Raw genomic sequence first — 27866 nt, 5'->3', positions numbered from 1 at the left:
TGAATGGGAGGTAGACCGCTGCACCCCGTACATCTGTCTGGTGGGGAGCAACACAGTATGGCTACGCTGCAGCTAGGAGCGTGCTTCCCAGCGTCTGCAGAGAGTCACACGCTAGGTCTGCTCAAGCTAGTGCGCTAAAAATAGCAGTGTGGCCATGGCAGCATGGACAGCAGCTCAGTCTAGCTGTCTGAGCATGTACCCAGGGGGTCAGGAGTGACTGTACTTTGCCAGCTAGCCCAAGCTCCTGCCCTTGCTGCGTGTCCGTGTACACGTGCTCCCAGCTGCAGTGTAGACACAGAGGCTAGTCGGTAAGGGCCGATTTTGATACCCTAAATCAGGTTCAAGAGGGCCTTATGCTGTGAGCAGCCTCACTGAGTTTAAGGGAGTGAGATGGGCGCACCACAAGTATCTGAAACCCTTTAGATGCTGGAGGTACCAGTGAGAAACGGCTGAAGCATCTGTACAGGTCTGAGGACCAAGGGATGGGAATGGGTGGGCTTGGGGATGTCACTGTCCAAGTAAAACACGGCAGGCAAAAGAATGTTGTGTTTCGTTAAGGGTGGGATCTTTCCAAATCCCAGGGATTTCTCCTGCTCATGATGTCTGTTCTGATTGGCTCTTCTGGGGCTAAAGGGACAACATCGGTTTCAATTGGGCCCCAAAATTTAATAAAAAGACATTAATGCACTGAGAAATGAAAATGTTTCCATGAACTAAACCAACTAGAAGAGTTGTTTTTAAACAAATGACTGTTTAGCTGAACCCTGACAATGCAGCATTGCGAAGCAGTCAGGGAAAGTGACTGTCAGTAATGGTGCAAGTTCCCACGGTTTGCATTTCTCTCAGTTTGGACAATCACTGTCTGAAGGCTGCTAAGTAGTCTGGACTTTTTGATAGTTCATTTGCTTTTAATATTCTAAAATGAGGCAAAGCAATGTATCTGTTATCAGCATGTGATTTCTAAGCAGATGGCTCCCCTCATAATTCAAAAGCATGATTTCAGCTGAAACTCAATTAATCAGATGTATTTCTGCTGGACAAAGTACACTTACCAGGGAAGTTCATATCGGTAACCTCTGATTTGGCCCAGCAAAGCAGTGGGGGTTTAGCAGGAGCTGATAGTGTGAGGTTTGCAGTGGAACCCAAATAAACTTTTTTTCCTTTGTGGATACACATCTCAAGTGAGTGTCTTCTGCCTTCTTGTGCTTGACTGTAACAATGATGGCCAAATGCTAGCAAAATATCCTGTTTGGGATGAGGAGGTGACCTGATTATTCTCTTCCATCTGTGATTCTCATTGGCTTTATTCATCTTTACGCGAGAGTGTGATTGTGACAGGTGTAATGGGTCCAAATTTACAGCAGCAGCATTTTGAAAATAAGATTTTACGAGTGTGATAAGAAAAACTGCCCCACGTTGTGTTCCTACCCTTATAATAAAAATAAACAGGGGCAATAAATAACCAGCGTCGCCATGGGAGGGAAGATGCGGGGGTTTCACCACTCTGGCAGCAGCGCAAAGTTCTGGGCTGCCTGGAGGGGACAGGTGTCAGAGTAGCAGCCGTGTTAGTCTGTATCCGCAAAAAGAAAAGGAGGACTTGTGGCACCTTAGAGACTAACACATTTATTTGAGCATAAGCTTTCGTGAGCTACAGCTCACTTCATCGGATGCATACAGTGGAAAATACAGTGGGGAGATTTATATACACGGAGAACATGAAACAGCGGGTGTTACCATACACACTGTAATGAGAGTGATCACGTAAGGTGAGCTATTACCAGCAGGAGAGCGGGGGGGGAGGGAACATGGGGAAAATAGTGATGATCAAGGGGGCCATTTCCAGCAGTTGACAAGAATATGTGAGGAACAGTGAGGGGGGGGGGAATAAACATGGGGAAATAGTTTTACTTTGTGTAATGACACATCCACTCCCAGTCTTTATTCAAGCCTAACTGCCTGGAGGGGACAGTTATAAGTGTGTTACTGTTTAAAAATAAATAAATAGCAGCGCTCTGAAGTGGCGCTCAGTGTAATGCACACAAACCTGGCTTTGGCATAAGAGGGTGTCTCCTCCACATTGACTTCTGTTTAATCTCCTTTGAATAGCTGTCTGATAAATGATTGCCCCGCCAGCTCCTGGCACAGTGATATTTGCAGAAGTGGGGAAAACTCCACTTTAAATGGAACAACTTTTGCAATGTCATTTTGTTAGCATTTGAAGCTCTTTAACCACCAGCACTGAATGGGGATGTGGAGAGGTGAAATGTTTCCACTAATTGAAATGGACCTGCCTGGGTCAGAGGGAGGAAAGCAGACACTGAACTAATGCCGTGGAGGAATGGCTTATTACGACCCAGCCAGAGTATTGTTTGTACTGGATAAAATGCTATAATATCTGCACTGTACGTTGAGACGGTAACTCAGCATCAGAGGCCAGCAACAGGGCAGACTGGTTGTGTGTAGGGTTCTGGGAAAGGTCGAGCACTGTGGGCTGAATCCGCCTTTGCAAGGGTGCTTGGTCCTCCTGTAATGCATTTCATCTGGGGAGCCCCAGCTGCATTGCAAACACTCCCCAGTCTCGCAGCTAACTCCTTGGAAGCAGGTAGATTTTGGCTCCATCTAACAGAGCAATAAAGCATGCAATAGAGAGGTTTAAGTGACTTGCCTGAGGCCGCTCAATGGTAGAACTGGAAATAGAACCCAGGAGTCCAGACTCCCAGTTCCCCTTGCTCTGACCACTGATGGCAACAGTGAATGTGCTTAAGATCTTAGCTGACTATGGATGGACTTGAGCATGTACTTAGTACTAAGCATGTCTTGATGTGTTTTGCCAAATCTCTGCCTAGGAGCTGCGGGCAAGCAGAGGTCCCGTGGTGCAGAAAGGACTGGGAAGTACCTGCAGTTCTAGGCATGGGTGGGAATTCACTCTGGGTGCACCCCACCTGCCCTCTCGCTGGATTGCGAAGCTGGAATGCCTCGGCCAGCTGCTGGGAGCAGAGAACTCCACAGGCGTCTGAGCACACACTCTGGGGAAGCGCCTCCCAGCTGAAATTAGGGGAGGTCAAGACAGAGAAGTTGTTCCCACTGGTGGAAGGGGTTGGGTGGGAGTGGTTCAAAACCTGTCTGATGTTCTTCATTTCCTTAATAGCAGTGGAAGCATTTCATGGGCAATTGGAGCTAAGCACTAGCGCAGCGGTAATGAGCGACGAGAGACAGCTGCAGGTAAAGGCTCTTTACAGGGTTTCTGTTTTTGTTTCAGCAAGAATTTAGTTCTGGAGGGAGGGTGCCAGATAGAAGATCCTGGAGACCAAGCGCTCTGGAGATCCACAGAGCGGGGAAGGCCCCCTGGAGTATGAGCTGGAAGGTGAGGGGGTTCGGTCGCAATGGGCCACATGATCTTTGGCAGAGGGTAAAGATTTTAGGCCCTTAACAACCTGCTCTAGATTGGAAATGATGCCCTACAGGTGAAAAGTCTTGTCCTCCCATCCCCAGCTAGTCCCTCTGACCTGGATATGGAGCCCAAGAGACGGACACTCAGTAGCCCATTCCCTACCCCTGTGAGCCCAGCCAGTCCCCACCAGCATTGACTGTATCTGCATTGCTGATGTTAACTTTGCCATTCCCCTACTATCATTACTGGGAGCTCCAGACTACCCACAGGGAGCAGAGTGTGACTGCATACACCCCCAGGATCAGGACATACACCCAGAACAGCAGTCTATCCAGCCTGTAGGACAGCGTGAGCCAGTTGACTTCTAGTCTGCCGGCCCAGTCTAGTGCGCGGAGATGGGAGCTAATCAGGAGGAGCTCTGCCAGGATCTTCTCCATTGGGGCCTTCCGGGCGCTCGTCACCTTCCAAGGCCCCTCTCCTTTCCCTTCCTCCTCTTCCCCATGCAACAAGAGACCTGCAATGACAGCAAAGCATGTTCAGCGAGGTAGCAGTTCAGGGGGCTGTATGTACACAAGGTGTGCTGAAAACCCAGCTTTGCATGTACCTGCAATGTCACCAGCTGCTTGCAGCCTGGGAGCCTGGGATCTCTCACCGGGGCTTCCTCTGTCTAAAGCACTGCCTACCCAGCAGCAGGAGAAGAGTCTTTTCCGCACAGGGTCTTCCCCCAGATGAAGGAACTTTACTAGCAGGATAGACTTGGACAGGCTGAGAACCAAGAGGGCCATGCAAACCGTGAAGAACACCCCTGAGGCAATGAGGGAAGAGAAAAGAACATTACTGAGTGGGACAGGCAACCAGGACGCCAAACTGCAATGGCTGAAATAGTCTCCCAGGGTGTGTCTACACTGCAGTCATGGGGAGTGACTGCAGAGCATGTAGACATACCCAAGTTAGGTTTGATTTAGCTAGGGCAAAGGTAACTTGAGTAGCAACAGTAAGGAAACCATAGTGGCAACATGGGCTAGCCACTCAAGCATGTACCTAGGGTCCTGGGTGTGTGGGGCTAGCCTATGCTGTCACAACTTCTTCACAGCTAGATGAAAGCTGGCTTAGGTACGTCTACACATGTTACAATCACAGCTCCTGGTTACAGTGCAGACATATCCTAAGGCTCTGCCCACACTGGGGCTTTGCAGTGTTTTCAAACCATTTTCAAACCCTCTTACCGCAGCCATGCAAAGTTTGCATCCATTGTGTTAAATTACTACCCTACATAAACCTGGTTTCAGCTAGCACAGTGGTTGAAAAATACAAATCCAGTCCACTCTGGGCTGAAAATCTGACACAACCATGCTGCTGAGCATCTAGCCGAGCGATGCAAGATGATTGTTTGGGTGATGCCAGGAGGGTTTGCAGTGCACGCAGGGTGTCAGCAGCACTGTAGCTCTTTTCCCAGAGGTTCATTTGCCCAAGGATGCAAACATCAAATCAGGGTTAGCAACAGGTGCTTTAAAGAAGAATAGTACTGGCACCAATGACTGGCTGCCCAAGAGAGGCCCCACCTGGTCAGAGTAAGACACCTAGTCATCAGGGAGAGCTGGACGGACGTCAGTAAACATTTCCCTGAAATGAGAATGATTAGACCATGGAACTTTCTCTCCAAGGCAGATGTACCATTACTGCCCAAGTCTGCCCATTTTAAAGCTAGTCTGGAGAATGGATCTGGGATAGCTAGGATAAACTCATGGGTCTTCACCATCTCTGGCCTCTAGTGTTTGCAGATTTACATGCTCCCTTAGAATAGAGTCCCTGCCATAACAGCCCAGCCTGTCCAAGATGCACTGGCCAAACCCAGCTCACCAATGAGGGGAGTGCTGACCGCAGTGCCCAGCAGCTTGTCTGACATGTTGACTTTGAAGACAGTATAGCCAACCAGCACGCTGGTCTTGAAGGTTATCCTGGTGCCACAGTTGGGTGGCAGGTAGAAGCTGGCCAGATCAATGACCATCAGGAATAGGCTGGGGATCAGCAAACTGACCACATATAGCAGGGGGCGTCTTCGGATAACAACCTGGGGTGGAGAAGAGAAGTCAGAGCCAATTCTAAGTGTGACCTGAAAACAATGGAGCTTGGGATTTTTAGCATCTTTTAAGATGCAGAGACCTGTCGAGTAAGAGCACTGAGAGATGCGGGGGCTCCTCCATGCCACTCACCTAACTGGTGCAGGGTGGGCCAGGGCAAGGGATTGTTACCTTGGCCAGAGACAGATGTGGCCAAAACTTTTGTGAATTCACAACCAGCTTGAATTTTCTCCCCGCAAACCTGGAACATTTTTGAAGTTGGCAACCTCTTATTCATATATCTCTCCACATGATCCCTTTGCCTCTGGGCTTTGCAGATTCAGACAGAAGCTGAAATCCCCAAACACCAAGAGTGGTTGCTTTTGCTGTATTTGTGATCCAAGTAATGAGACAAACCCGCCCACTGCCTCCCTGCCATTCATCTTCGTGACATCTATGCAAACCTTCCTGCTGCAAAACCTGTAGCCAAGATAATTCATCTAGTTTGGGCTTCAAATGGGGAAACACAATCATCTGTATTTCATGCAACAGTTTTTAGGGCCATGCAAACCTTTAATGAAAACTTGAAGCCAAACATTTTACTCTCTCTCTCACTGGGCATGATATTTTTGAGACTCCGGTTCACGGGTTTGTAACTGGGTCCTTCATGAGATTTCTAGGTGGTGGAGTGGTAAGTTCTGGGTCCAGTGAACTTTTCCAAATCTATCTGCAATGCACAGTTTAACCCAACTTGTTGGGTTTGGTTTAAGTCTTGCCATTGCCATAATGGATCTGAAGGAACCTGAAACTTTTAAATCAAAACCCCCGGGTGTCAAAGCACGTGATGAGAAAACGATTCCCACTAAAAAATTGTTGCAAGGCAGAGAACAGTTTTAGTGGGAATCGTTTCCACTCAGGGTGTCAGAATGAAAATCACGAGGGAGGAAATTAAGCCTAGGTAGCCTCCTCCTCTCTGCTTCTGAGAGTCTGAGTGCGTTGAGCAGTACTGATCTAATTGCATCTCGGATGTCTCTATTTGGCCATCAGTACCATGCTCCTCAGCATGGTGCTCTTGAAGAGCAAAGCATTGGCCCAGTGTGTTATGTTGCCACGTGGAGGTCACAGTCTGGATCTCACCCTTCCTGGCAGAGTCAAAGAGAAAGGGGGAGTGTTGCATGAGTTCCATGAGAGAAGCATCTGTAATTGGCTGGGGTCCTGCACCCGGTTCACCCACAGCACAATACAACAAACTTCTACTGAGTTCACTGCCCTGGATCTGGTAGCCAGATACCTAGTCAGTGGAGCCCCCAGCCAGACGTGGCATGTGCTGTGGCTGCATCCTGTGTGTTACCTGAGCCAAGGCTCAGAGCAGGAGCCGGGAGGTGCATAGACCCCAGTTCTTCTCACTGAGCCACCAGGAGTCAGCTGGGGGTTACCTCCTCCTGGCTAGGCGAGTAGGAACTGTGCTGAGCTGGCCTCTGCTATGAGTCACTCTTTGCAGATTTTACACCAGCCAAATCCCATCCTCTCTAATAGGCTAAGAAGTTGATGCCTTTAAATTCTCCAGCAAAGGAAGGGAAGCACTTTAGTTTCAGTCATGTTCTCCATTAGACACCCTTCAGGTGTTAGCAATATTATGCCACAATTTCATTATCCATTAAAGCCAGGTAATAATAAGTACACAAAGGTATTTGCAGCCCATTGATGTTAATGAAGGAGATCAATCTCATTCCGAGCATGTACATCAGCCGCACATCGGAGATGGAATATTACCCAAGGTTAGGCATGAATTGTCTCCTTGATAGCAGACCCCACCAGCACTTAATTTTGCATGACTGTCTTTATGGCACAGACGGAGTTTGACACCCAGACACAGCTTGCCGCTAAGTTTGCTACATTCTCTCCCCCCACCTCAGACATAAGTGCTGTGATTTCTCTTGCAGATGGGAAAGTTGCAATGTTCTCCTCTCACCTGGGCTACCCGGGCAGTAAGGAGTCAAAGGTGACTCTGGCTGGAAAGCTGGTCAGGTGGCGCAGGGCTGACTTGTGCTGTTTTCAGAGGAGACCTACTCAGTGCCCAGGGTCAATGCCCAGTGGACTCCTGTGTGAGTGCACTGGGCACATCTCCCATCTTGGGGAATGAGAGGGCAATACCCAGGGTGACCCTACCTGCCAGTGCAGTCTTTCCCCTCAATCCCCAGATTCCTAGGGCATACCCCTGAATCTCAGTCACTCTCTAGGTTTCCTGTTGTCCCCAGTGTTTGTTTCTGCTGTAGCCAAGGCTCAGAGGAATGTGTCCTGCTGTGGCTACTGGAAGGGGTCCCGGGCTCAGAACTGACATCCTTGTCATGACAATTGTCTTCATGTGAGGTCCACCTGCTGAAAGCAGCCCTGGCTTCCAAACATTGCCTGAGCCTTGAGACGTACCTGGCATGTTCCTGGGGCAAGTGCCAAGGCGACGGGTTTGCTGGGACGGAACAGGGCAGCAGTGAGTCTGTACTGTAGGTACAGAGGCAGAAAGAGGGCTGCTGTGGTGGGAACTACTTACCTACAGGGGCTATACAAGTAATTAGGTAACTTAAGAACAGATGGCTCTGCACTAACACAAAGTAACATTCACCCCGCCAGGACAGACGCTGGATTTTCCCAGGGCAAACCACACCCCAGGGTCTCAGCACCAGTGCGAGAGTCGGAGCCACCGGATAGGCTGCTGCCGCTCAAGGCAATGCTGCCTGCTCCCCCACGGTGCCAGGTACAGGACGAGGGGCATTGGAGGGAAGATGCTCATGATGTTTTGCAGGAATATAAATATAAAAAAAAAAGTTAAATTCCCCAGGGAACATTTTCAGTTTTTCAACAAAAACTTGGAACCCGATACTGAAATGCTTTGGAATTTGAATTTAAAAACTGAACTCTTGTTCCTGAAAATGGTTTGGTTTTTATGAAAACCTGGAAAATGTAAATAGAAAACATGGAACATTTCAACTAAAAGTTTGAAAAAGCCACTTTCTGTCAAAAATAATTTTTTACAAGAAAAACTGTCCCTTTCCTAGTTCCTAGGACAGTCTGGGGTGTTCCCTGACACTTCCAAGACACTGAACAGTCGGGTAAGGGGGTTCTGTGAGTGCATTAAGGTCAGCCATACTGGCCCTGATTCTCCTCTCGGAGACACTTGGGTAAATTGCAAGCGACTCCACTGAAGTCAGCTAAAATATCCTCCAGCCCAAACCTTGGCCCTAAACTCAGTCACCATTAGCAGGATCCTTTGTACAAGGACTGATTAACTGCCAGGTTCATGCTTTGCCTCTGCGTTCCCCCTGGTGTATGAAAGGCAGGGAGGGAGGCTGAGCTTGTGGTGCTTAGCAAGAGGGACCTGCTGGGAAACTGGGAAGGGCTGGGCAGCAGTTGGTGAGCTGTCCAGCCTGGGGCCCAGGAGGTCTGAAAAGTTTCTGAGAGGCTTCGGGGTTCTCGAAGCCCTGAGTGGTGTTTGCTGCTTCCACCCAATGGGTGTGTGTTTCAGCTGAGTGCCAGATCTGCAGCCCACCCTGCAGTTGCTTCTCTTAGTGTTTTTCCCTTTAAATGCTCTTCATTATTCGCTCTGGCATTAATAATGTTCGCAGGCTGCTATCTTTAAAATTAATGAGGTGTTTAACTCTTAGTCAAGAAGCTCATCAAAACAAAAACACATTTTCGTCCTCCAGCAAGCGGTGTGGACAAATTAGCTGCTTCCCCTCTGCATTCCAGCCTCCTCCAGCGAGGAGACGGGAGCCACAGGCTGTCTCCTCAGGGCTGCTGCTTGGAACGTAGGTCCTGCTGTCAGACGATTTCATGAGTGATGCAAGTGTCCATGCTGGTGTGACAGAGGGATGTCTGGGGCAGAGCACCTGCAGCAGCCCTGTTCAGTGTCTGCACTGGATGCTCTATCCTGTACTACACAGTTACTGCCTTAGCATCTGGAGCCCGAAGTCCATGTGTATAGGCGTGATGATCTGCAGGCTTGGAAGCAGGGTCTGCTGCCTCCTGCGTGGCTGCCGTGTTCACATGGCCACTCAACAGCTCTGGCAAAGCAGGGAACAGCAGCCTATGCACTCTACAGGTTCAAGCACCCCATGCATTCCCACCCACAGAGGTCCTGGCTGGAGGAGTCTACTGAGTAGTGTGTTTAAGGGACTGGGGAATCACCTGGAGTCTGTCTGTGGAGTTTAGGCTGATCTCTGGCTCACTGCAGCAAACAGATCTTGCTGTGCAGTCCTGATACCATGGCTTGTACCTAGTTCCTGATTCCAGCCCTGCTCCTGGTCCTGGTTCCTGGCCTCCTGTGTTCTGCTCCTAACTTTGCACCCTGCCAACCCTACTTTGGCTGGCCTGTTGGCCCTGACCCAGTATGGTTCATTGGCCTTGACTCTGACCAGACTCTGTGGCGTGACATGGTACAGAGTGCTACTTCTGGCCTTGACCCTCTAGACTGAAGTAGTCAATTATTCTTTGTCAAGGTCCAAATTTCTTAGTCATGGTATAGTCAAGGTCCGGAACCCAGAGAAACATTTTTCACACCACAATAACAATAAAGATGATGATAAGTCAATAAAAAGATTTTTCAGCCCATTCAAAAGCATGTGAACTTGGACTATGTGCTCAATTCCACTCAGACCTATGCCACCTTGGCTGGGGATCCTGCCACGAGGTCACTGTATGGTATCCATCACTGTACTGGGATCAGGTGCTAGCTCAGAGCTGCCGTACCTCAGCATTGGTCTAAATTTCACTTTCTCTTCCCTGGGGTGTTTGAGGACCAGGTGTGAGCACCTATTTTCAGGCTGCACCTGTAACTTTTCTGTCTTGGAGTTCTCCCCATGCTGCCCGATAGATGGGGAGCCTGGGCAAATGCTAATGCTGACTCGCTTTGGAAGTTGATCTCCAAGAGCCCACGGAGAGAGAGAGAGTGAGCCCTGCCTCTTGGGTTGGACCATGTGGTATCTAACCAGGGATGTTCCCAGCATCCAGCTGGTTGTGCCTCTCTTGTCTACCTCATCCTCAGTGCTGGTACTGGGGCATTTTACAGAATAACCTGCTTTCTCTCTCGCTACACCCTCATCTTGGCTCGTCCTCCATGTTGTAGCTGCCCACTTCCCAGTGGACCACAACCCATCGGTAGCTAGGAATTGCACTGTGTCACATGTGTGAGTGAGAACGTGAAGCACAGCAGAGCCCCTGTTCTCATGATGGATTCAAAGACTCTGAAGCCCAGCACAAATCACTGAGAGGAAGAGAAGAAAAGGAGGGAAGGTGCCAAACGGAAAGATGTCCGCAGATTAGAGGTAAAGGAGAAATATTTGATACCTACGTTAAACTGAATCTGGGCAAAGCGTCCGGTCTCCATGTGCAGGACCCGGGGATGTGAGGGCACGGAGAGCAGCTCCCACTCACCATCATTCAGGAACAACATCTTGTCATTCTTAATGTCCTCACGGCTTCTCCAGAAGTTGAGGTCCACGTCCTCCACTGAGAATGACACAAACAAAGGGCTGGGACTTAGGGGAAGGGAGGGACCTGTGAACGCAGGATGGTCTCACCCCATTTCCTCCACAAGCTGCCAGTGGCCACAGGGCTGGGAAAGGAGCTTCACTGGCCTTCTGTATGGTCCCTGGAAACTATATGAGCCCCATCAGCTCAGGGACTGAACTGCTCCTCTCTGCAGAATGGACACTGCCTGAACTGACTGGAGCCCTAGGACACCCGTTCCCACCGTGCCGTGGGATCTTGCTTGTGGCCATTGCAGATGCAGTTGGTCACTTTTCAGCCTGGGTGATCTCTAAAGGCAGAGTCAGACTTACAACGTCCAGCATGAGACAGAGCTAGCTACCTTGCAGCGATAGAGCTTGCCTGCTGACTTATGAAATGCCTGGCATTGATGCTGCCACCAGATCAGCACTGTGTTCCAAAGGGAGCACTCAGCGGGGCACCTACCCTGGGAAGCGCTGAGCTAGGTCCTACAACACGTGCCAGTCACGTTCCTCTTCACACTCCCCAGCTGTGCATCCCAAGAAAATAAACCTCACTGTCTTTGGCGGGCTGGCAAGTCTTGTCTGTGGGAGCTGGACGTTGCATATGTGCATTTCCTAGGCTGAGTCCTGTCCTGCCCACCTGTGTGCAGGATGCTGCTGAAGGTCAGGCTGCAGTTCTGGGTGTCAAAGGGAAAGGCGTATGCCTCCAAACTGCACGCGGACACCACCTGCATGGGCTTGTGGTTCTTGATCTTCCCAGCAGCATTCACGTAAACGTAGGGGAGATCGGGAGACTTACTGACGTCCACGCTGTACAGAACAGGAGGGTTTGTTGCACAGGGAGGGTGGGGGAGAGAGACACGACGACTTCGTTACGCAGTATACAGGCAGTGAGGTTTTTTTAATGAGCTCTCATGTGACACTACAGGTATAAGGATGGTCCAGTGGCCAGGGCATTATCCTGGGACTTAGTAGACCCTAGGTTCAATTCCCTGCTTCCACTGTGTGACCTCCGGAAGGTCACTGTGTGACCTCTCTCTGCCCCTCAGTTCTCCATCTGTAGAATGGACATAAAAGCAGCACCCTGCCTAGCTCCCACAGGTACTGTGAGGATGAAGCCGTTAAGATGGTGAGGTGCTCGGGCACTGCAGTTGTGGGGACCAGGTTCAGTCTCAGACAGAGAATGCCTGTGGCACTCAATTTACGAGGCTCAGAAGGATGAAGTGCGAGGCTGACCCTGCTGTGTTTGGAATCTCTTGCTCCACAGAAGCTAAGTGTCTCACACCTGAGACTCAGACTGTTAATCCATCCCCTTCAAACAGCGAGTCCAGAGCTGTTAGAAACAAGATTCTCCCCACCACCACCCCGATGGAGCCTTTTGTTCTTGCTGTGGGCAGAGGCAGAGCTTGCACTGATCAGCCAAAAAGAAACCCCAAACCCACCCCAACCTACTGGTGTGCAGTAAAACTCCGGCCGGCTCCAAACTCACAACTCGTTGATGACAATATCTGGAGACCAGATGGTGCTGAGTGGCAGAGAAATTTCGCTGATCCCATCATAGAGGCTGGAATTCCAGGTGAGAAACTCATCCTTCCAGATCTGTGGGAGGGAGACGGAGAGCGTGACTGCCTGGCTGGTTTCTCATATTGCGACTTGGCAGGGCAGGTTAACTGAGGTGTCACGGTGCGTTTGAACCATTGACTTCAGAATTTAGGGATGGTAGGTACAGAAAATATCCCTGCATTGGGAATGTGATAATCGCTTGGTCCCCTGTGCTAATGGCCAAGAAAGTGCAGCTCAGGCTAGCAGTGACTCCCAGTCTGCTTCCTACAGGATAGATTTTTACACTTGTGTAAAGTGGAATTCTCATCAGAACACAGTGGCTTTACCTGTCACCAGGAGTCTATACAATTGGTGCTGACACAGGCAGTCCTCTTCAGCTCCACCATCCCCATTCACCTTAGCCAGGCTGGCTCAGAATATACGTTTCTGAGTGTGCAGTCTCTGAGACTTGCCTGTGTCCAGAGTGGGTTGAAATGTGAAAAGGACATTTTTTTCCATTTTTTTTTTCATTTTGGTTTTGGGTCAAAATTTAAAATTAAAAAAATGCTAATTGACATTTTGAAATGTTTCGAGCAGCACCACATGTGTATGCTTTGTTCATCTACCCTATCTGATGCTTTTGAGGGTGGTGGAGAACCCTTTTAAAACACCTGACTGTTTTTTTTTTCAGTTCCACATGGGAAGGAAAGAAGGGAATTGGTGTGGGAGATAGACTCCACTGCAGGTGAATGTGCCCTGGCCCCTGGAAGATATCCCCCGAGATGTTGTCGAATAATATCAAAGGCATACATTTTGAGAAGATCACAATCAGATATTCCACAAAGGGAAGAAGCTAAACTTAACGCATTATTCATTATGAATGATTTTTTTCAGTTATGTTCAGGACACAGGGGAATCTCTGATGGCTGGCTTAGGGAGTGTGTGTGTGTGTGTGTTTAGGATATTGGAATACTTGCTTATAGAAATCAAAGGTGTTACTAGGACACTAAAAGTATCAACTCCAACACACATATGCAAGATTCAAAACTTCTTTCCCTTAAACCCACCCAGACAGGTACAACAACAAGATGACATTTAGCACGATGTACTGGTCGACGTGCACTCTACACTGATCATTACAATATTAACTGAGTCAGGAAGCAAACAACCTAAAGTAAAATGTATAATAAATGCTACAGAGCAATTAAGTTCTCTCTCTGCTTCACCACCACATGTAGTTAGGGAAGAAAATATTAATTTACCTGCCGAAACCAAATGCTTGTTGTTAGCTTTTGATTCTGTGTATCCTGTAAGGGGAAAAATAAAATCAAATGTTTAACAAGTTATACAACTGACTCAACGGATCATAAAGAGACCTGACAACTTAAAAATCACACTGCTCTCAGAACGGGTAGGCTCTGCTGTACCCATTGGTGTTATACATAACATCTAAGGTTGCTCTAGATAAAAGAAATTAGATAAGTATTATTCATTATTTCTTTAGTGTGGTGTTTTGTACATTTTGCCCATTGAGAGTCATTGGGGTTTTGCACCGTAATCCATTAGGTGTTTTTGAAAATCTCTCCCACTCTTTGTATATCATCAATTTCAAATTTTCCCCTCTATAATCAGGTAGATTGTGCAATCACCTGCTCCCAGCTGTAATATCTGCAACAAGGGATAGTCCCATTGGCTTTTACAGGATTACTCACTGTTGTAAGTGATGTGCCTGGTAACAGCTGTTTGCAAGAATGGGACCTGAGTTAGTGAGCTTCTCCTGTGCTTTGCATGGGGCTTCCATGCAGTATCATGGGATAGAAGAACATTTATGAAATGGGAAAATATGGTGTGTAGGAATAGGATAATATCGCTTTAAATAGCTTGTGAGCCCTCCAGTGGTGCTCAGTGTGTTCTGTGGTTTTAGAAGCCATCAAAACCAGCCCTGTGTATACAAGTTTGTGTATATTTAGTAAACCACTTTCTTTTGCACTCAGTTGTGCTCCTGTGACTTCTTCATATTATTTTTGTTGCGTGAAGAGCTAAAGAAATAAGAGAAATTGTGATTGTAAAATCACCAAGCCTGCCAGGGGGAGCTCATGGAAGACTTTCAACTCATTTTTTTGGAAACTGACTAGATTTCAATTTGATTGCATCCCTTTACGTTTCTCTCTGATAAAACCAGGCCATAGAGAAGGATCCTGAGGTTGGTTTGGCCATCACCTCACTTCATACCTGTCTCCGGCTCCCGTTTGTTGTTCATCTGTGTCTGTGCAATCCTCACTACAGTAAATTATCTTTGATAAAATAGTGCTTTGGCTGCACTTGACGCTTTAAATGAATCATCTGTCTCTCTCTTGTGCCCTAATTAGTTACTGTGACATTAATCAGGCTGCTAAGCATAGTACCATATTCTCAGCAAATCCAGGGCTAAAAATATGAGTCTGAGCTTGTATTTTTAATCAGGATATTCATAATTTTTCAAAGAGTGTTGTCTCAGCTGCTACAGGCAGCCAATTGGGTTAAATCTTTGTGTGTATGGATTTTCCTGCTCATAAAACAGAAATGTGACCTCAAGCTAGGTGTATTTTTTATGACATGTAGAAATTCCCTGCCTTTGTAATGATTCAGCATATTTTCTTTTTCCTCTCTGGCTCTATTATTTGTACTGTGGTAGAATCCAGAGACACCTCAATACGTGCTTAAGTTTAGGAATGTGAGCAGTGCTGCTTCATTACTTGTATGCGTCAAGTTGGGCACACACATAATTGTTTATAGGATCAAGGCCTTATTAGTTTTTGAAGCAAAAGGTTTTCTCAGATTACTAGTATCTTGGGATGGAGCAAAAGCTCAAGTTGATAAAAGAAGGCTCCTTTGGAATATAGGAGATCAAATTTCTCCCAAAAGAGATGGAAGAAAGACAGTAGTTGTTAATGAAGTGTGACTCCCATCTTGATGGAATGAGAGAGAATAGCAGGAATGCTTTGGGTTTGCTGCAGACCCGGAGCTTGGAATTTGTATATCCATGCCATTTTGAAAGCGGATTAAGCTAATTTCCCTGGAAAAAGTGGCTTAGGAAATCATTGGAGATGAAAAAGGAACTGCAACATGCTTTCCAGAATCTTTGGATCATCGCTCAAAAGGTTACATTGAAAAGAAATGAGTGACCCCTATTCAGACACCTTTGATGTACAAAATACAGATGACCTGTTTCTATGATGTCCTCTGGGGGGGGGGGGGGCTGCATCAGCATCCCAGACAGGACTTGATGCATGCATGCAAAAGAAAAAAATCATTTATAAGACACACTCACTTTTGTTTGGCCATTTGGCTAAGCTCCTTTGTAATGGCTGAATATCCAATATGCCCTCTCCTGGGGGGCTATGTTCTGCCTGTCAGAAGGATGAATTCAATGATCTAACAGGTTTTTTCCCCACACAGTGAACATCTATGATGCTATGAACATGTGTGATCTGTAAAAGTGAATTCCAGGTTAGATGACCTTAGCCTAGGGAGAGCAGGCTGCCGTTTGGCTCACCTGTTAGAGTTGCCTATTATGACCCACAGTAATAGTCTTATGCAGGATACATGCCAGGCCAGTTTCAGATTTGGACGAGAGAGGGACTCCGCTAACGGTTAGTCAGCACGAGAGATTCACTCCCACAGTTGACTTGACTTGAAGATATTGATTTTGTTGCAGAGAGCAACATTTAAAGCACCTTCAACCCTCATTAATCCTTTTTGATTACATCTTAAACCAAAATGATCAACTGTAGGATCATAGGCCCACAAAATGGGGGAGCAACTGGACAACCCCATCCTTTTGTGGGTCCACTCCTTCCATCACCCCCGCTAATGCTTATAGTTCTTGAGCATGCCTTCGCTGTCTGCCGTGATGGTGCCACCACCATTGTTTGATGGCTATCCTACACTGACTGCTTGCTTCTCCATTTGGCCCTGACAGAGAGCCCAATGTTGGAGGGGCCCGGGGTGAGCAAGGAGGAGAAAAGACAGCCGAGGCTAAAACTTGAATCTTTTTGTCAAGGGAGACAAGAAGTTTCTCAACGCCAGCTGGCTGGTATAATTGGTTCTCTCGTGGCATTATTCACGGCTCTTCCCTCTTTCTTTTTCAGCTACCTTCCATCTTGCTTGTTAAAAGCAAAGGATATTTTCGAGAATTGGAATTCATTAGTCTTCCTAACAGAGGGAGACTACTTAGACATAAATTGGTGGTTAGCAAATATACAGATCATTCCCACGCATCCTCATTTATCGTCTCCAGTTCGGCAGACTATAGAAACAGATGCCTGAACGTCTGTTTGGGAGGCTCTAGTCAGCGGAGTGGAATACAAAGGTATCTGGGATTCGGAATGGACGAAACTCAATATAAACAAATTGGAACTCTTCTCCATTGACTAGATTATCTCCCTACTCAGATTTCCCCAAGGTACTCATAATAACTTGATATTCTCAGACAAGCCTAGTCTTTTATGTACATGAAACAGGAGGCAAAAGATCACAGTAGAAGTCAGAGGCAGTGATGAAGATGGGGCGAGAGCTCTTCACACAAAACAATGGTTGCTGAACAGTTCGTCTATTACTACATGCACCTGCTGAAGTCTCTACTGCATCAAGCCCTTTAAAGCCTACAGCTTCCTGATGACATTGGCTCTGGAGCCAAGTCTCTGATTAGATTTATCTGACAGCATGAATACGGATATTTTGAACATGCATTCATTATAGCCAAGAAAGCAGAGAAGACCCTGACTTAAATACTACTGCTCTTCTACTGGTCTGGTGTAATCACTGCACCCAAACCCCACTAGCTCGCATCTAATGGAGTGAAGATGATGAATTCAGAAAGTGAAATATAATTCACCACTTCCTACTGTGTACGAAAGATAATGAGGGACTCATTACAGTTAAGATGGATAAAAACAAAACCCTGCTAGAGCTGTGTTAGAGCCTCTTTCTTTTAGTTACTGTAACAAAAAAGACATTTTCCAACTCTGCTCTCTCCCATTTTCTCCTTGTACAAGAATGATGGAAGGTCCAAGGCAGGAGGAAGTAGATTCTGATGTGCTAGACACCTCTAGAAAATGAGAGTGCCTCACTCCCTTGATCTACACCCAAACTTCGGATCTTTACATGCTCTGAAATACAATCTTGATGCACCAGCAAGGAATTAAATAGTTGCAATATAAGAGGAAATTACAGTGCTTGTAGTTATTTAATTCATGTAGCATATTTCATATAATTAATACTGTGCCCACACTCTGCCTATGTTAATACACTTGCCTGCTCCTCAAATACGTTTCAGCAGCTTCCAGAATATCAAAGTGGCTCAGGTAGTCTAAGGAGGCAGTTTGATTGCACAGAGCTTCTGACTGTGCTTAAACAGACACTGCCAAAATTAAAATTCATATTTTAATATTTCCCCCGATCGGTGCTATTAAGAACATTTTTAGCTTGTTAAAAAAGAGAGAATTCTATCAGTCTAATTTAAATCACACTGGCTATTTTTGTTGTTTCTTTTACTACTTGTGTTTCATTCCAGTTGGACGGTGTCATTGGATTGCTCAATTTCACTTTGCTTATAGTCAAGTTTCTTCCAGGGATATTGCAGGAAATTGCCATATGTGTAACAACTCCATTCCCAATGAACCAGCCCATACTCATTCCATAACAGTTATTTCCCCTGTGCTCTACTTCTGAAACACCAGGGGGTGATATGCTGTGAATATTGAGTTTGATCCCCGCCATGATATTAATGGTACCCATGGAATATCTACCCATGAGATAAGATCAGTAGACCCTGAAATACCAATGGAAGCAAGTGATTCAGTGACTTTTGCATCCTATCCTGGTAACAGACAAGCATTGGGCTTCTCTGATCTGGTCTGGCAGCTGAGGTTCCTTAAGGGAAAAGGCACAGAGCATCTGTTCTCTCTCACTGGCACTGTGCACGTATATGTAACACACACTGGACACTGGGGCTCATTTTATCCATTCTTTTCAGCTCTTTCCAAATTCCCTGTAACTTGGGTCTTAAGTTTCTGAACTCTCCCCCATCTGTATCTGTTCATCATTTTCTGATACCCCAACACACCAGATTTTCTCCAAAAGCATCAAAGCCCTTAGGCCAGTGTTTGTTACATAGTAGTCCGTCTGCCCTGAGCTCTTTGTTAAAATGTTCTTTCCTGGTTCTCTTAACTTAACACAAAGCTGTTTGAATGTAAGTTTCCAAAACTGCAAGGGAAGCTTTTAAAACGGCGATTTTCAATGTAGCTTAAGGGAGTTAGCACTCAAATCCCATTCAACGTGGATGCCTGACTCTTTTAGGCTGTTTGGTAAATCCCAGGCCTCAGTCCCTCAAAGCTGTACTGATTGAAACTGATCAAAATAGAGGATTTACAAAAGTCTGTCTGTCTATCTGTCCAACCTTTTGCAAAACAACCTATTGTTAAAAAATATTTCTTCATTGAGCTGAGTTGTCAAGGATTATTTATACTTATTCTCAGCCTGAATTAAATTGACTGGGTCACTTTAAAAAACTCTTTCTAGCATTTTGAAATTCCAGAGAGTCTTATTTAAAAGGACCAGGAGCAAAATGGTTTGTCAATAAACAGAGACAGCTCCTTCTGCTGAAAAGCATCACGCACAGCTACTGTCATCCATTCGACTCCAGTCTCCAGCTAGCAGATTCTACTGTATTATGAACAGCGGGATACTGGTTGTAAATGAGCTTGAGATTCTGTTTACCACATCCAGCACTGCATGGACAGAGAGGTCAAGGTAAATGGTAGTGGCCTTTGACCAGTTTCTGACGGGTCTCACTCCCTTGCTGTAATTCAGTAAAAGGTGTCTGGTCAGACGATTCAAAGTAGAATTTCTGGGCCTTTGAGCATCTGCGGTTGAGCTTCCTGCAAAACAAATGAATTTGTGTAATTAGACCTGGCAGGTAGAAGAGGAAAAGTTGTTAGCTCTTCTTGTTGTTGTTGCTGAAGCTGGGGGTGTTTTTGTATGGGCTGATTAGTTGGGAATGGAGTTGTGGCAGAGATAGCAATTTCCTGCAATATGCTTGGAAGACCTTCTTGTATTAAGTTGATGTGATATTTTGTGCCAGGATGGCATGTAAACTTTCTAGGGGGAGATGTGATAGACATGAGGCCTGGGAATTCAAAAGACTATATTGAAAATATACCAGACAAATATGGGACAATACCTTTTGGGACAATACCTGTTAAATGGATTCCCCAGGAAATCCCTAAGGAGAGGTTAATGCAAGTTCTCCAGCTCTGGTTATGCAAAAACCCAGCCTTTCCAAGATACTCCTGAGGAGAGGGTCATTGTCTGCTGATTACATGATACAGAAGGCCAAGATCAAAGGCCCAAGCTATATAAAGAAATGGCTATCTGCCTAGTCTTTGTTCTGGTTCTGGATCTAAGATGGATGAATTTGTAACCACAGGGAAAACCCAGTTGTAGGCTTTGAAGGCCTGACTCGTACCAGAGCCCTGTGTTGGAGTTGGGGGTGACCTCTGATAAGCTGCTTTTGCCTGTTTAGCTTCCGTTGTTTCAATCGGTTTTCTCAGAAATGCTTTTACCTTAAGAATAATGTGCTTGCTTAGAAGGAGCTGTGTGGTAACTTTAACTACTAGCAATGCACTGATCATAACCCTTAGAGAAAAAGCAAAGCTCAGTGCTGGCCTTTTCAGGCATTCTGACTTGCTGGGAAATATAACAGCATGAAGTAGGAAGCTGTGCAGCCTTAAAACCCTGGTCTGGAAGGAGTGAAATGTGGGCCTTTGCCCAAGAGAGATGGGAGCTGGAAACCTTTAAGTGAGTGCCCTCAAGGGACCACAGAGGGAGGAAATACAGGTGCAGTTACCCTGAAACTAACACCAGAGTAACAAAGCACTTTACGATTAGGCCGTTGGTTTGCATCTAGCCTTGGCTTAGTAGTTGCCAAAAGTTGTTAGCACCTGATAACTGTTTTGTGGCCTCTCTGAAATGAATTGGTAGCTCTTAGTTGCCAGTGTACAAAAAGTACCCCATTAAAATAGTGTCCTCACAACAGACAGTGAACAGCTAAAACGTACCCCATTAAAATAGTGTCCTCACAATAGGCAGTGAACGGCTCCTGGTTGGCAGCCCCAGAAGGGAGAGGCCCATGACAGAAGCTGATCTCTCCCATCGAGCTCCCTTCCGCTCCACTCTGGAGCATATGGGGCAGAGTGTGGGCTGCTCTGTGGATGCTTGAAGAGGCAGACTCAGGATGACAATCTGATACTGTTCACCAGCACTAAGTTCACTTTATTTATTTTTACTTTTTGGTAATAGACTGGCTTCCTGTTAATGGACATTTCTTTCCAGGTTCTGTGGATCTCATTCAAGAATTAGACTAAGAAGCTGCATGTGAACTAGAATTTAGTGAACCCAGAAATCACTCTGATTTGGAAGTTAATGAGATTGTCTGATCTTTCTTCCTTACCTCTTTAACCACCCCCTTACAGATATGCTAAACAGAAAACCCAAATCCCTGTTTGCATAGTAAAAACGGTGGGGGGAAATCCAGCTTGTGTCCTGCAACAGGACTCCATGGCCCTCTGAGCGATACAGGTGGAGGTAAAGGAGAAATGAAACCCAGCAATTGGAAGTGACACATTTCTGAGTGTTCCCTCTGAAATGCAAAATGATATTTTGCTCACGAGCTTCGCCAGACCTCGGGGAGCACAGCCTCACCAACTCATTGGGCTGAAGCAAATTGCCAATGCGCGTGAATGAAATCTAATCTGCAGTGTCCTGCGCATGCAGTCCCCTGAGCACTCAGTGCTTTTGATGGCTGTTTTGATGAGCGGCTGAAGGTATGAGAGATCCAGCAGGAAACTGTAAATGAGATCTCCTTTCCTGGCACACCAGGCCTGCTCATACCCATTCCTTTATGAAGCATGTGGTGTCACTAGCCGCCAGAGGCGGCAATTTCGATGATTTATCAACGTCATTGAGAACAAAATGCTAGAGACTATGCTGTGGGTGCCCTGGCGTGAGTCGTGGAATAGTCACCTTCGATCTCATCAGAGCTGTAAGCCAAATGAGCATTTCATTCTCTCGCTATGCTCTCAGCAGCAGCCTCGCCTGTTCAGCACCCCAGGAGGGCCCTCCCTCCAGCACCATTTTCAGGGCAGTTTTCAGAAACTGTAATTTAAATAAGAGCAGTGTGTAAGATCCCAGCTGAGACCCCTTCACCATGGTTCCTGCCAGCTCAGCCAGGGGATAGGTCTCCCAGCTGAGACCAACTCCCTGCAGCTCCTACTGGTTCAGGTGGGGAGGGCACAACTCCTGCCTGAGTCCCTTTCAGTACAGTGCCTAGTGGTGCAGTCCAAGGGATGTTCCCTTTGGCTTCAGCAAGTGGAGATGCTGCATATTGACCACAAGGATCTCCTTTTGGGTCTGGGCTTTAGTGTGTCCATGCAAAGAGCATAGCTGCCTGATGAGGGACCGCACTTTTGGGTTAAGTTAGCACCAGCATTTAGACCCTGGAGATAAAGTTACACTAAATGTTACCTACTGTGAACTGGGATCCTTTCTCCCCAGGCCAGCAGAACCTGTGATGCAACCAGGGCATTCACTGATACGTTCTGGGATACAGTGGGCCAGATTCTCAGCTGGTTTAAATTGATGTAGCTCCATTGCAGTCAACAAGGTTATGCCAATTGACACCTGGTAAGAATCTGGTCCAGCCTATTTCAATGTGGGGGCCTGCCTGTGCAATCTCCCATTGCTTATCTTTACTTCTGTCCAGCTGATGAAGACTGGACATAGCTCCTTGCAGTCCTTAACATGCTCTTCCAAGTGCTTGCTAGAGGGGGCACTGGACAGTGACATGAAACAGAGCCTTCCCTCCAGGAGCTGATATTGCTTCTTACACAAGCCCAGAGAATAAGATAGCCCCAGGGGCTGAGTTCTTCCAGCTGGCGATACTGTCATCAGCTGCCCAGCCTTGGGAGGGAGCATAGAAATTGACAGACCAGGCTAGACTCATCCATCTAATCCAGCATCCAGTCTCCAACAGTGGCCAGCACCAGATGCTTCAGAGAAAGGTAAGGGTTAAGTAGATGTGTGATCATCTTTCCTCCATAAAAGTCCCATCCTTAGCCCTAATAATTAGAGATTGGATTAAACCCTGCAGTATGAGATTTTATCTCCCATCCAATACTCTTTATTGTTAGTATAAATTATTCTAACTCTGGATATTCTTGTTATCCACCAAATAGTCCAATCTCTCTTTGAATCTTACTACATTCTTTGCTTCCATGACATCATGTGGCGATGAGTTCCACAGTCTAATTACACAGCGAGTGGAAAAATATGATCTTTTATCCATTTTGAAGCAGAGAAGGCAACTTCAGGACTCACACCCCCTGTTTAATCTTCAGAAAACAGACCCAATGAGAAGGTTGGGTGCTTATTTAGATACATAAATTGCAAAATAATTTCACTTTTGTTATGAAAGTGAATTGGCCAGAGGAAGAGTAATTACAGCAGAGACAGATTCACATTGTAAGTGACCATTAATTAACACTAAATTATTCCTCTGAGAGCTAAGATGACATTCACGTGAGCATTAGACCAATCCCAAATCAGCACTGTCTCAACAGACACAGAAAGAATCCATCAAGAATGGCTCAGCAAACGTTTTCCCTGTGACTTCTCAGGGCATAGTAATATAATGTAATAATTCACACTGCTTATGATCATTAGGAAGGGTCACCTGGAAATGGAACATCTTTGTATCATTGCGGGTGGTGAGTGGGGGATGGATGTGAACGGAAACAGGCTGGAAATAAGCTGTTTTCTATTTTGTCCCTTCACCTGTGGATACTTTAGTTAATCAGTGTTGTCTGTGTGTATCTCATGCTCTTTAGCCCAGATCCACAAGATATTTAGGCTCCTAACTTCCATTTAAATCACTTTAGCACATCTTGGAGTTACACACAATATTCTGGGGGAGGCTAATCTCAATGTGATGCTGCATACAGCATGGATGTAGCATAGATGCTGATGGGGTCGGGAGGCCGCTGAGCTCTCTCATAGAGATCAGAACATTCCTGCAAGGTGCACAGCCCTGATCAAGGAAATCACATGCTTAAGTCTCATTGATTTCCAGGCCAAAGGGGCAGATTTTTAAAGGTACTTACGTGCCCAAAATCCATTAATTTCAATTGGTGTAGGAGGCCTAAATATCTTTTTTAAAATCTGGCCCAAAGTCCTCAGCACCTTGCAGAACGGAACGCATCAGGAATGAGTGAGCGTGCAGTGCTTACACTCCATATGAATTTGGGGAATGACACACACACACCTGTTTCATTGCCCTGTCTTAGGTTAGCTCTCTCTGGACCACACAACAGTAGGTGGATGTTAATGTCTGTCTGAATGGGATGTGATTTCCATGAAATTACAGTCCCCATCTTCATTAACCCAGCACGAGTTCATCAGATTTAGTGAATACAGTGCATGCCACAGGTCTTGTTGCATAATTTCACAATCTCGATGATCAGCCCCTGGAAACACTTGGACACTGCCAAATCTTCAAACTAACACAAAAATACTGCACAGCCAAGGAGCAGAAGAATTCGTGAAATACAAGACCTACTCTGACAACAGTTGCTAAAGCACCCTCCCTGCCCACACAGATTGCACTGGTTTTCAGGTGACCCCTGATGACAAAATCAGGAAGGAAGAAAACTCTAGTGCCACTGGTGAGAAGCGCAGTCTGATACTCTCAGACTCCGACACGAGGAATTTCTGTAGATCTCTGCCACTGCTGTGAAGGGAGGAAACTGAGTCAACCCCTCTCCTGCCACAGAGAGAGCAAAGTCAGGTCCCGCAGAATTCTTCCAGACTGTAAATGGATTCTGAAACCTACGCTGCCTCCTCTCGACCCTACAGGCCAGTCCCTCTCACTGCAAGGAGCTATCTTCTGGCTTCATAGAGCATTGAGTCACCTGGGTTTGAGCCTCATCTCTGCCGTGCTTTCGCTGTGTGATCTTGGGCAAGTCACTTCATCTCTGTTGGGCCTCGGTTTCCCCATTGTTAAATGGAGCTAATGATACTTGCCTTGTAACTCTCCATCTGCCTGTCAATATCATGCTTATAGCTATGTTATCTGAGTTCATGGGGCATTTGTAAAGTGACTTGAGATCCTCAGAGGGACAGTTATTAGTTGTCCTCTCTCTCTCTCTAACATGACATGCACTGTGTATAAATTGTAAACTCAAAGGGGACCTGCACAACATCGGAAGGCAAAAATCTCTCTGCAGGTTCCATAGGGACAGTTCTACTCGATGGAGTTAATGACCGCACTAAAAATGATCAATTGTAGGATGCCTGCTTTGAGTCAAGGTTCTAAGACCTGCGCCCACCTGTCACCATTGTGGCAATGAACGAACATGACACCACTGGCCTGCATTCCAACCCCAATTACAGAAACATTATGGAGTGAAACTGAAGTGTGTCCCATTTGCAGCCCTGCACGGAGGTGGGATTCCAGCACAATCAGGATTGCTAACCTTAGCAAAGTCTCCCATTCAACTGTCAGAAGAAATATTAAAACCAAAATGAAACTTCAGTCTTATTTACAAAGAGCTCTAAAAGAAGCGGCTGCTTTGAGCAATGGCTTGGTTCAACCCTGTGGGAAACTGATGATAAATAGTTAAAAAACCATGGGGACTTTTCAGTGAAATGAATACCATTAAAAGTGAGATGTCTGTTTCTCCTGAATTTTAACAAGACCCATACAAACCTCCCAGTCTGAAAAACTGGTGGTGAACTTTACATAGAAAATAAGGTACTGACCCTCTACATTTTTGGACCCTTTCTTTTCTCCATTACATACTGTACACAGTCGCTGCTACATGCATCACAAGAGACTTCTCTGTATCTGTACCATGCACGTCCTAGCATGCTATAGATCTCTGAGACTTTGGTAGCTTACCCCTTGAAATCACTAGCATTTTCTAGACTCCTAGTCAGATGAACGCTTGCAAGGATCTTGCTCATCCTAATTATATCACAAAATTAGACCAGCCAGAGAGGAAGCAGCACCATCGGGTCACCTATTCATTACATGCTGTCAGAGTTCTCACAAGATGGTCCCCTATAGTATATATTCTCATCTAATTGTATAGTTAGGGAGTATATACCGTGTGTGTGTGTGTGTGTATATATATATATATATAATCATACACAGTGTTTGCAGGCATGGGTTACAGCATCGGTCTTATCAAATAAACTTACCTGCGGCTAAGAGATTAAGGAGGAAGAGGGACATGAAAACAGCTGCCATCTCATCATCTGGCTTTGTCGAGCGCTCCCACCATTAGAGGCTTTCTTAAGTGAAGGTTAACAGTGTCTCTCTACCGGGCTCCATTCCCCACTAGAACGTCTTTCTCTCTAAAACATCCAACAGGGGCTGCGGTGAACACAGCTATTGCCTGACCCTTTCTGGGCTCTCTGCTAGCTCTGAAATACCCAGCCCCTTCTGATCTGGAATTGGATTGTAGGCAGCATTTTAATTTCATTGACGTTCTAGCGCTAAGTGAATAATGGAATCCGAGGCTGGTCCCTGGGAGAGGAAATACCATGCTAATATGATTTCCTTTAGTGCTCTTACCTGAGGCTGTGCCTGTCGCTGACTTACAGCATGCTAATTCCATTAATAATTGAGGCCCAAATAGCTGCTTTAAATCAGACTTGTGCAGCAGCGTCTTCAGCATTTGACAATAGTTACTGCACTCTCTTGAATTACCCTGGATAATGGAAACCTGCTATTGTTTAATGAAGAACAATCGCTAACAGTGCGGGCGGTGGGGGAATCCTGTCTGCTTTTTGTCTTTCCTGACTCTCTTTAATTAAAAGATGTATTACACTGTGATTAATGGGAGTGCTTGGGCAGGGGTTTATTTGGCACATTTCAGAAGGGGAACGAGACACTCCCTGACAGCAGGATTATTTCAAAGGCTGTTCAGGCCCCTTATGAATTGGCATCTGCAAATAAAAAGGGGATTAAGTGGCATGAATGCACTTGCTCTCTGTCCAGGTTTATGGTAGAAATGGGCCTGGATCCAAATACCCCTTTAACTTTGCAGCTTGGGCCCATTTCTGGGGTTTATGCTGCTGGTTAAATCTGGGGTTTATGCTGCCTGGTTCATTGTCCAGGCAGCTGCAGTGTCTCTGATGATGGTGTCAACCCAAATGGAAGTAAAGCTCCTAGTTCTGGCAGTGGAGTTTCCCCTGGATAATGGGAGACATGTTTCCAGTGCTGGTTTGTATCCCCATGGGCCACCAGTGCAATGACAGAATGTCCCCTCTTTCTAAACAGCTCTTTGTTCTCTATGAACCATGCATGTATCAGTCCAGCAACTCTGAGGAATCCACCAGACCCTTCCTCTTGTCTGGTAACATGCCCTGTTACCCCAGAGCCAGGACTGAATCGGGGTCAGGGCATCTTCTGAAAGGTAAGAACATAAGAACGGCCATATTGGGACAGACCAAAGGTCCATCTAGCCCAGTATCCTGTCTTCCAAAAGTGGCCAATGCCAGGTGCTCCAAAGGGAATGAACAGAGCAGGTAAGCATCAAGTGATCCATTCCCTGTCGCTCATTCCCAGCTTCTGGCAAACAGAGGCTAGGGACACCATCCCTGCCCATCCTGGCTAATAGCCATTGATGGACCTATCCTCCATGAATTTATCTAGTTCTTTTTTGAACGCTGCTATAGTTTGGCCTTCACAACATCCTCTGGCAAGAAATATCACAGGTTGACTGTGCGTTGTGTGAAGAAGTACTTCCTTTTGTTTGTTTTAAACCTGCTGCCTATTAATTTCATTTGGTAACCCCTAGTTCTTGTGTTATGAGAAGGAGTAAATAACACATCCTTATTTACTTTCTCCACACTGTTACCCGAAATTGGGTCAGCTAGTCAGCTTAGGGAGGACTAATGACCCACCAGAGTTTGGCAGAAAGCAGCATGTTTATTATACTGATAGCTAAGTTCAAAAGAAGAGGGGGGTCACACTCACACTCACATACTCACGCTCCCAGGACAGCCACGGCACTGGAGATGTCAGGATCCTTCAAGGTAAGTGCTCCACAGCGCAGCGATGGACGGAGTGATGAAAGTAAGTCTTCCCGAGCACAATGAAATGCAACGTGGCGAACCACTGGCCAGGCGGTCTGGGAGAAGGGCCTTCACGGGAGGTACAAGCTTGTGAGTGCACTCGTGAGCACATGGCCCCTTCCCCTTTTAAGGACGTGCTCCTCATGGCCTGCGACTAGAGATGACTTGGCCACATCTGGTTGGTCACACTCC

The 27866-nt window shown here is 46.3% G+C and overlaps 1 protein-coding gene across 4 annotated transcripts; it reads right to left on the bottom strand.

Moving 5' to 3' along the window:
* Window positions 1-1607: 1607 nt before the first annotated feature.
* HTR3B (5-hydroxytryptamine receptor 3B) lies at window positions 1608-26305 on the bottom strand. Of its 4 annotated transcripts, none has more exons than XM_075122212.1 (9): window positions 26170-26303; window positions 19257-19417; window positions 13760-13804; window positions 12445-12554; window positions 11596-11765; window positions 10796-10953; window positions 5252-5462; window positions 3996-4196; window positions 1608-3905 (listed from the first exon to the last, which is right to left on the bottom strand). In XM_075122212.1, exons 1-9 carry the CDS (start codon window positions 26270-26272, stop codon window positions 3634-3636), a joined length of 1431 nt encoding a protein of 476 aa, XP_074978313.1. In that variant the 5' UTR covers window positions 26273-26303; the 3' UTR covers window positions 1608-3633. The 4 variants fall into 4 exon arrangements, with proteins under 4 accessions (XP_074978313.1, XP_048683561.1, XP_074978314.1 ...); XM_048827604.2 differs by lacking the exon at window positions 26170-26303 and adding an exon at window positions 25794-26033; XM_075122213.1 differs by lacking the exon at window positions 5252-5462 and having other exon boundaries at window positions 10879-10953; window positions 26170-26305.
* Between the last annotated feature and the right edge of the window lie 1561 nt (window positions 26306-27866).

Source organism: Caretta caretta, chromosome 22 (genome assembly GCF_965140235.1).
Source record: "Caretta caretta isolate rCarCar2 chromosome 22, rCarCar1.hap1, whole genome shotgun sequence".
NCBI lineage: Eukaryota > Metazoa > Chordata > Testudines > Cheloniidae > Caretta > Caretta caretta.
Note: the sequence above shows the minus strand (reverse complement) of the source record. Positions and strands in the feature narration are given on the sequence as shown.

Excerpts from the sequence above, each read along its gene's own strand:
- HTR3B (XM_075122212.1), bottom strand. The coding sequence starts at position 26,272 with ATGCTGAAGACGCTGCTGCACAAGTCTGATTTAAAGCAGCTATTTGGG. Across the intron at positions 12,555-13,759 it reads CAAGCATTTGGTTTCGGCAG|ATCTGGAAGGATGAGTTTCT; the intron begins GTAAATTAATAT and ends TCCCTCCCACAG. Across the intron at positions 4,197-5,251 it reads GGTCAGCACTCCCCTCATTG|GGGTGTTCTTCACGGTTTGC; the intron begins GTGAGCTGGGTT and ends TCATTGCCTCAG.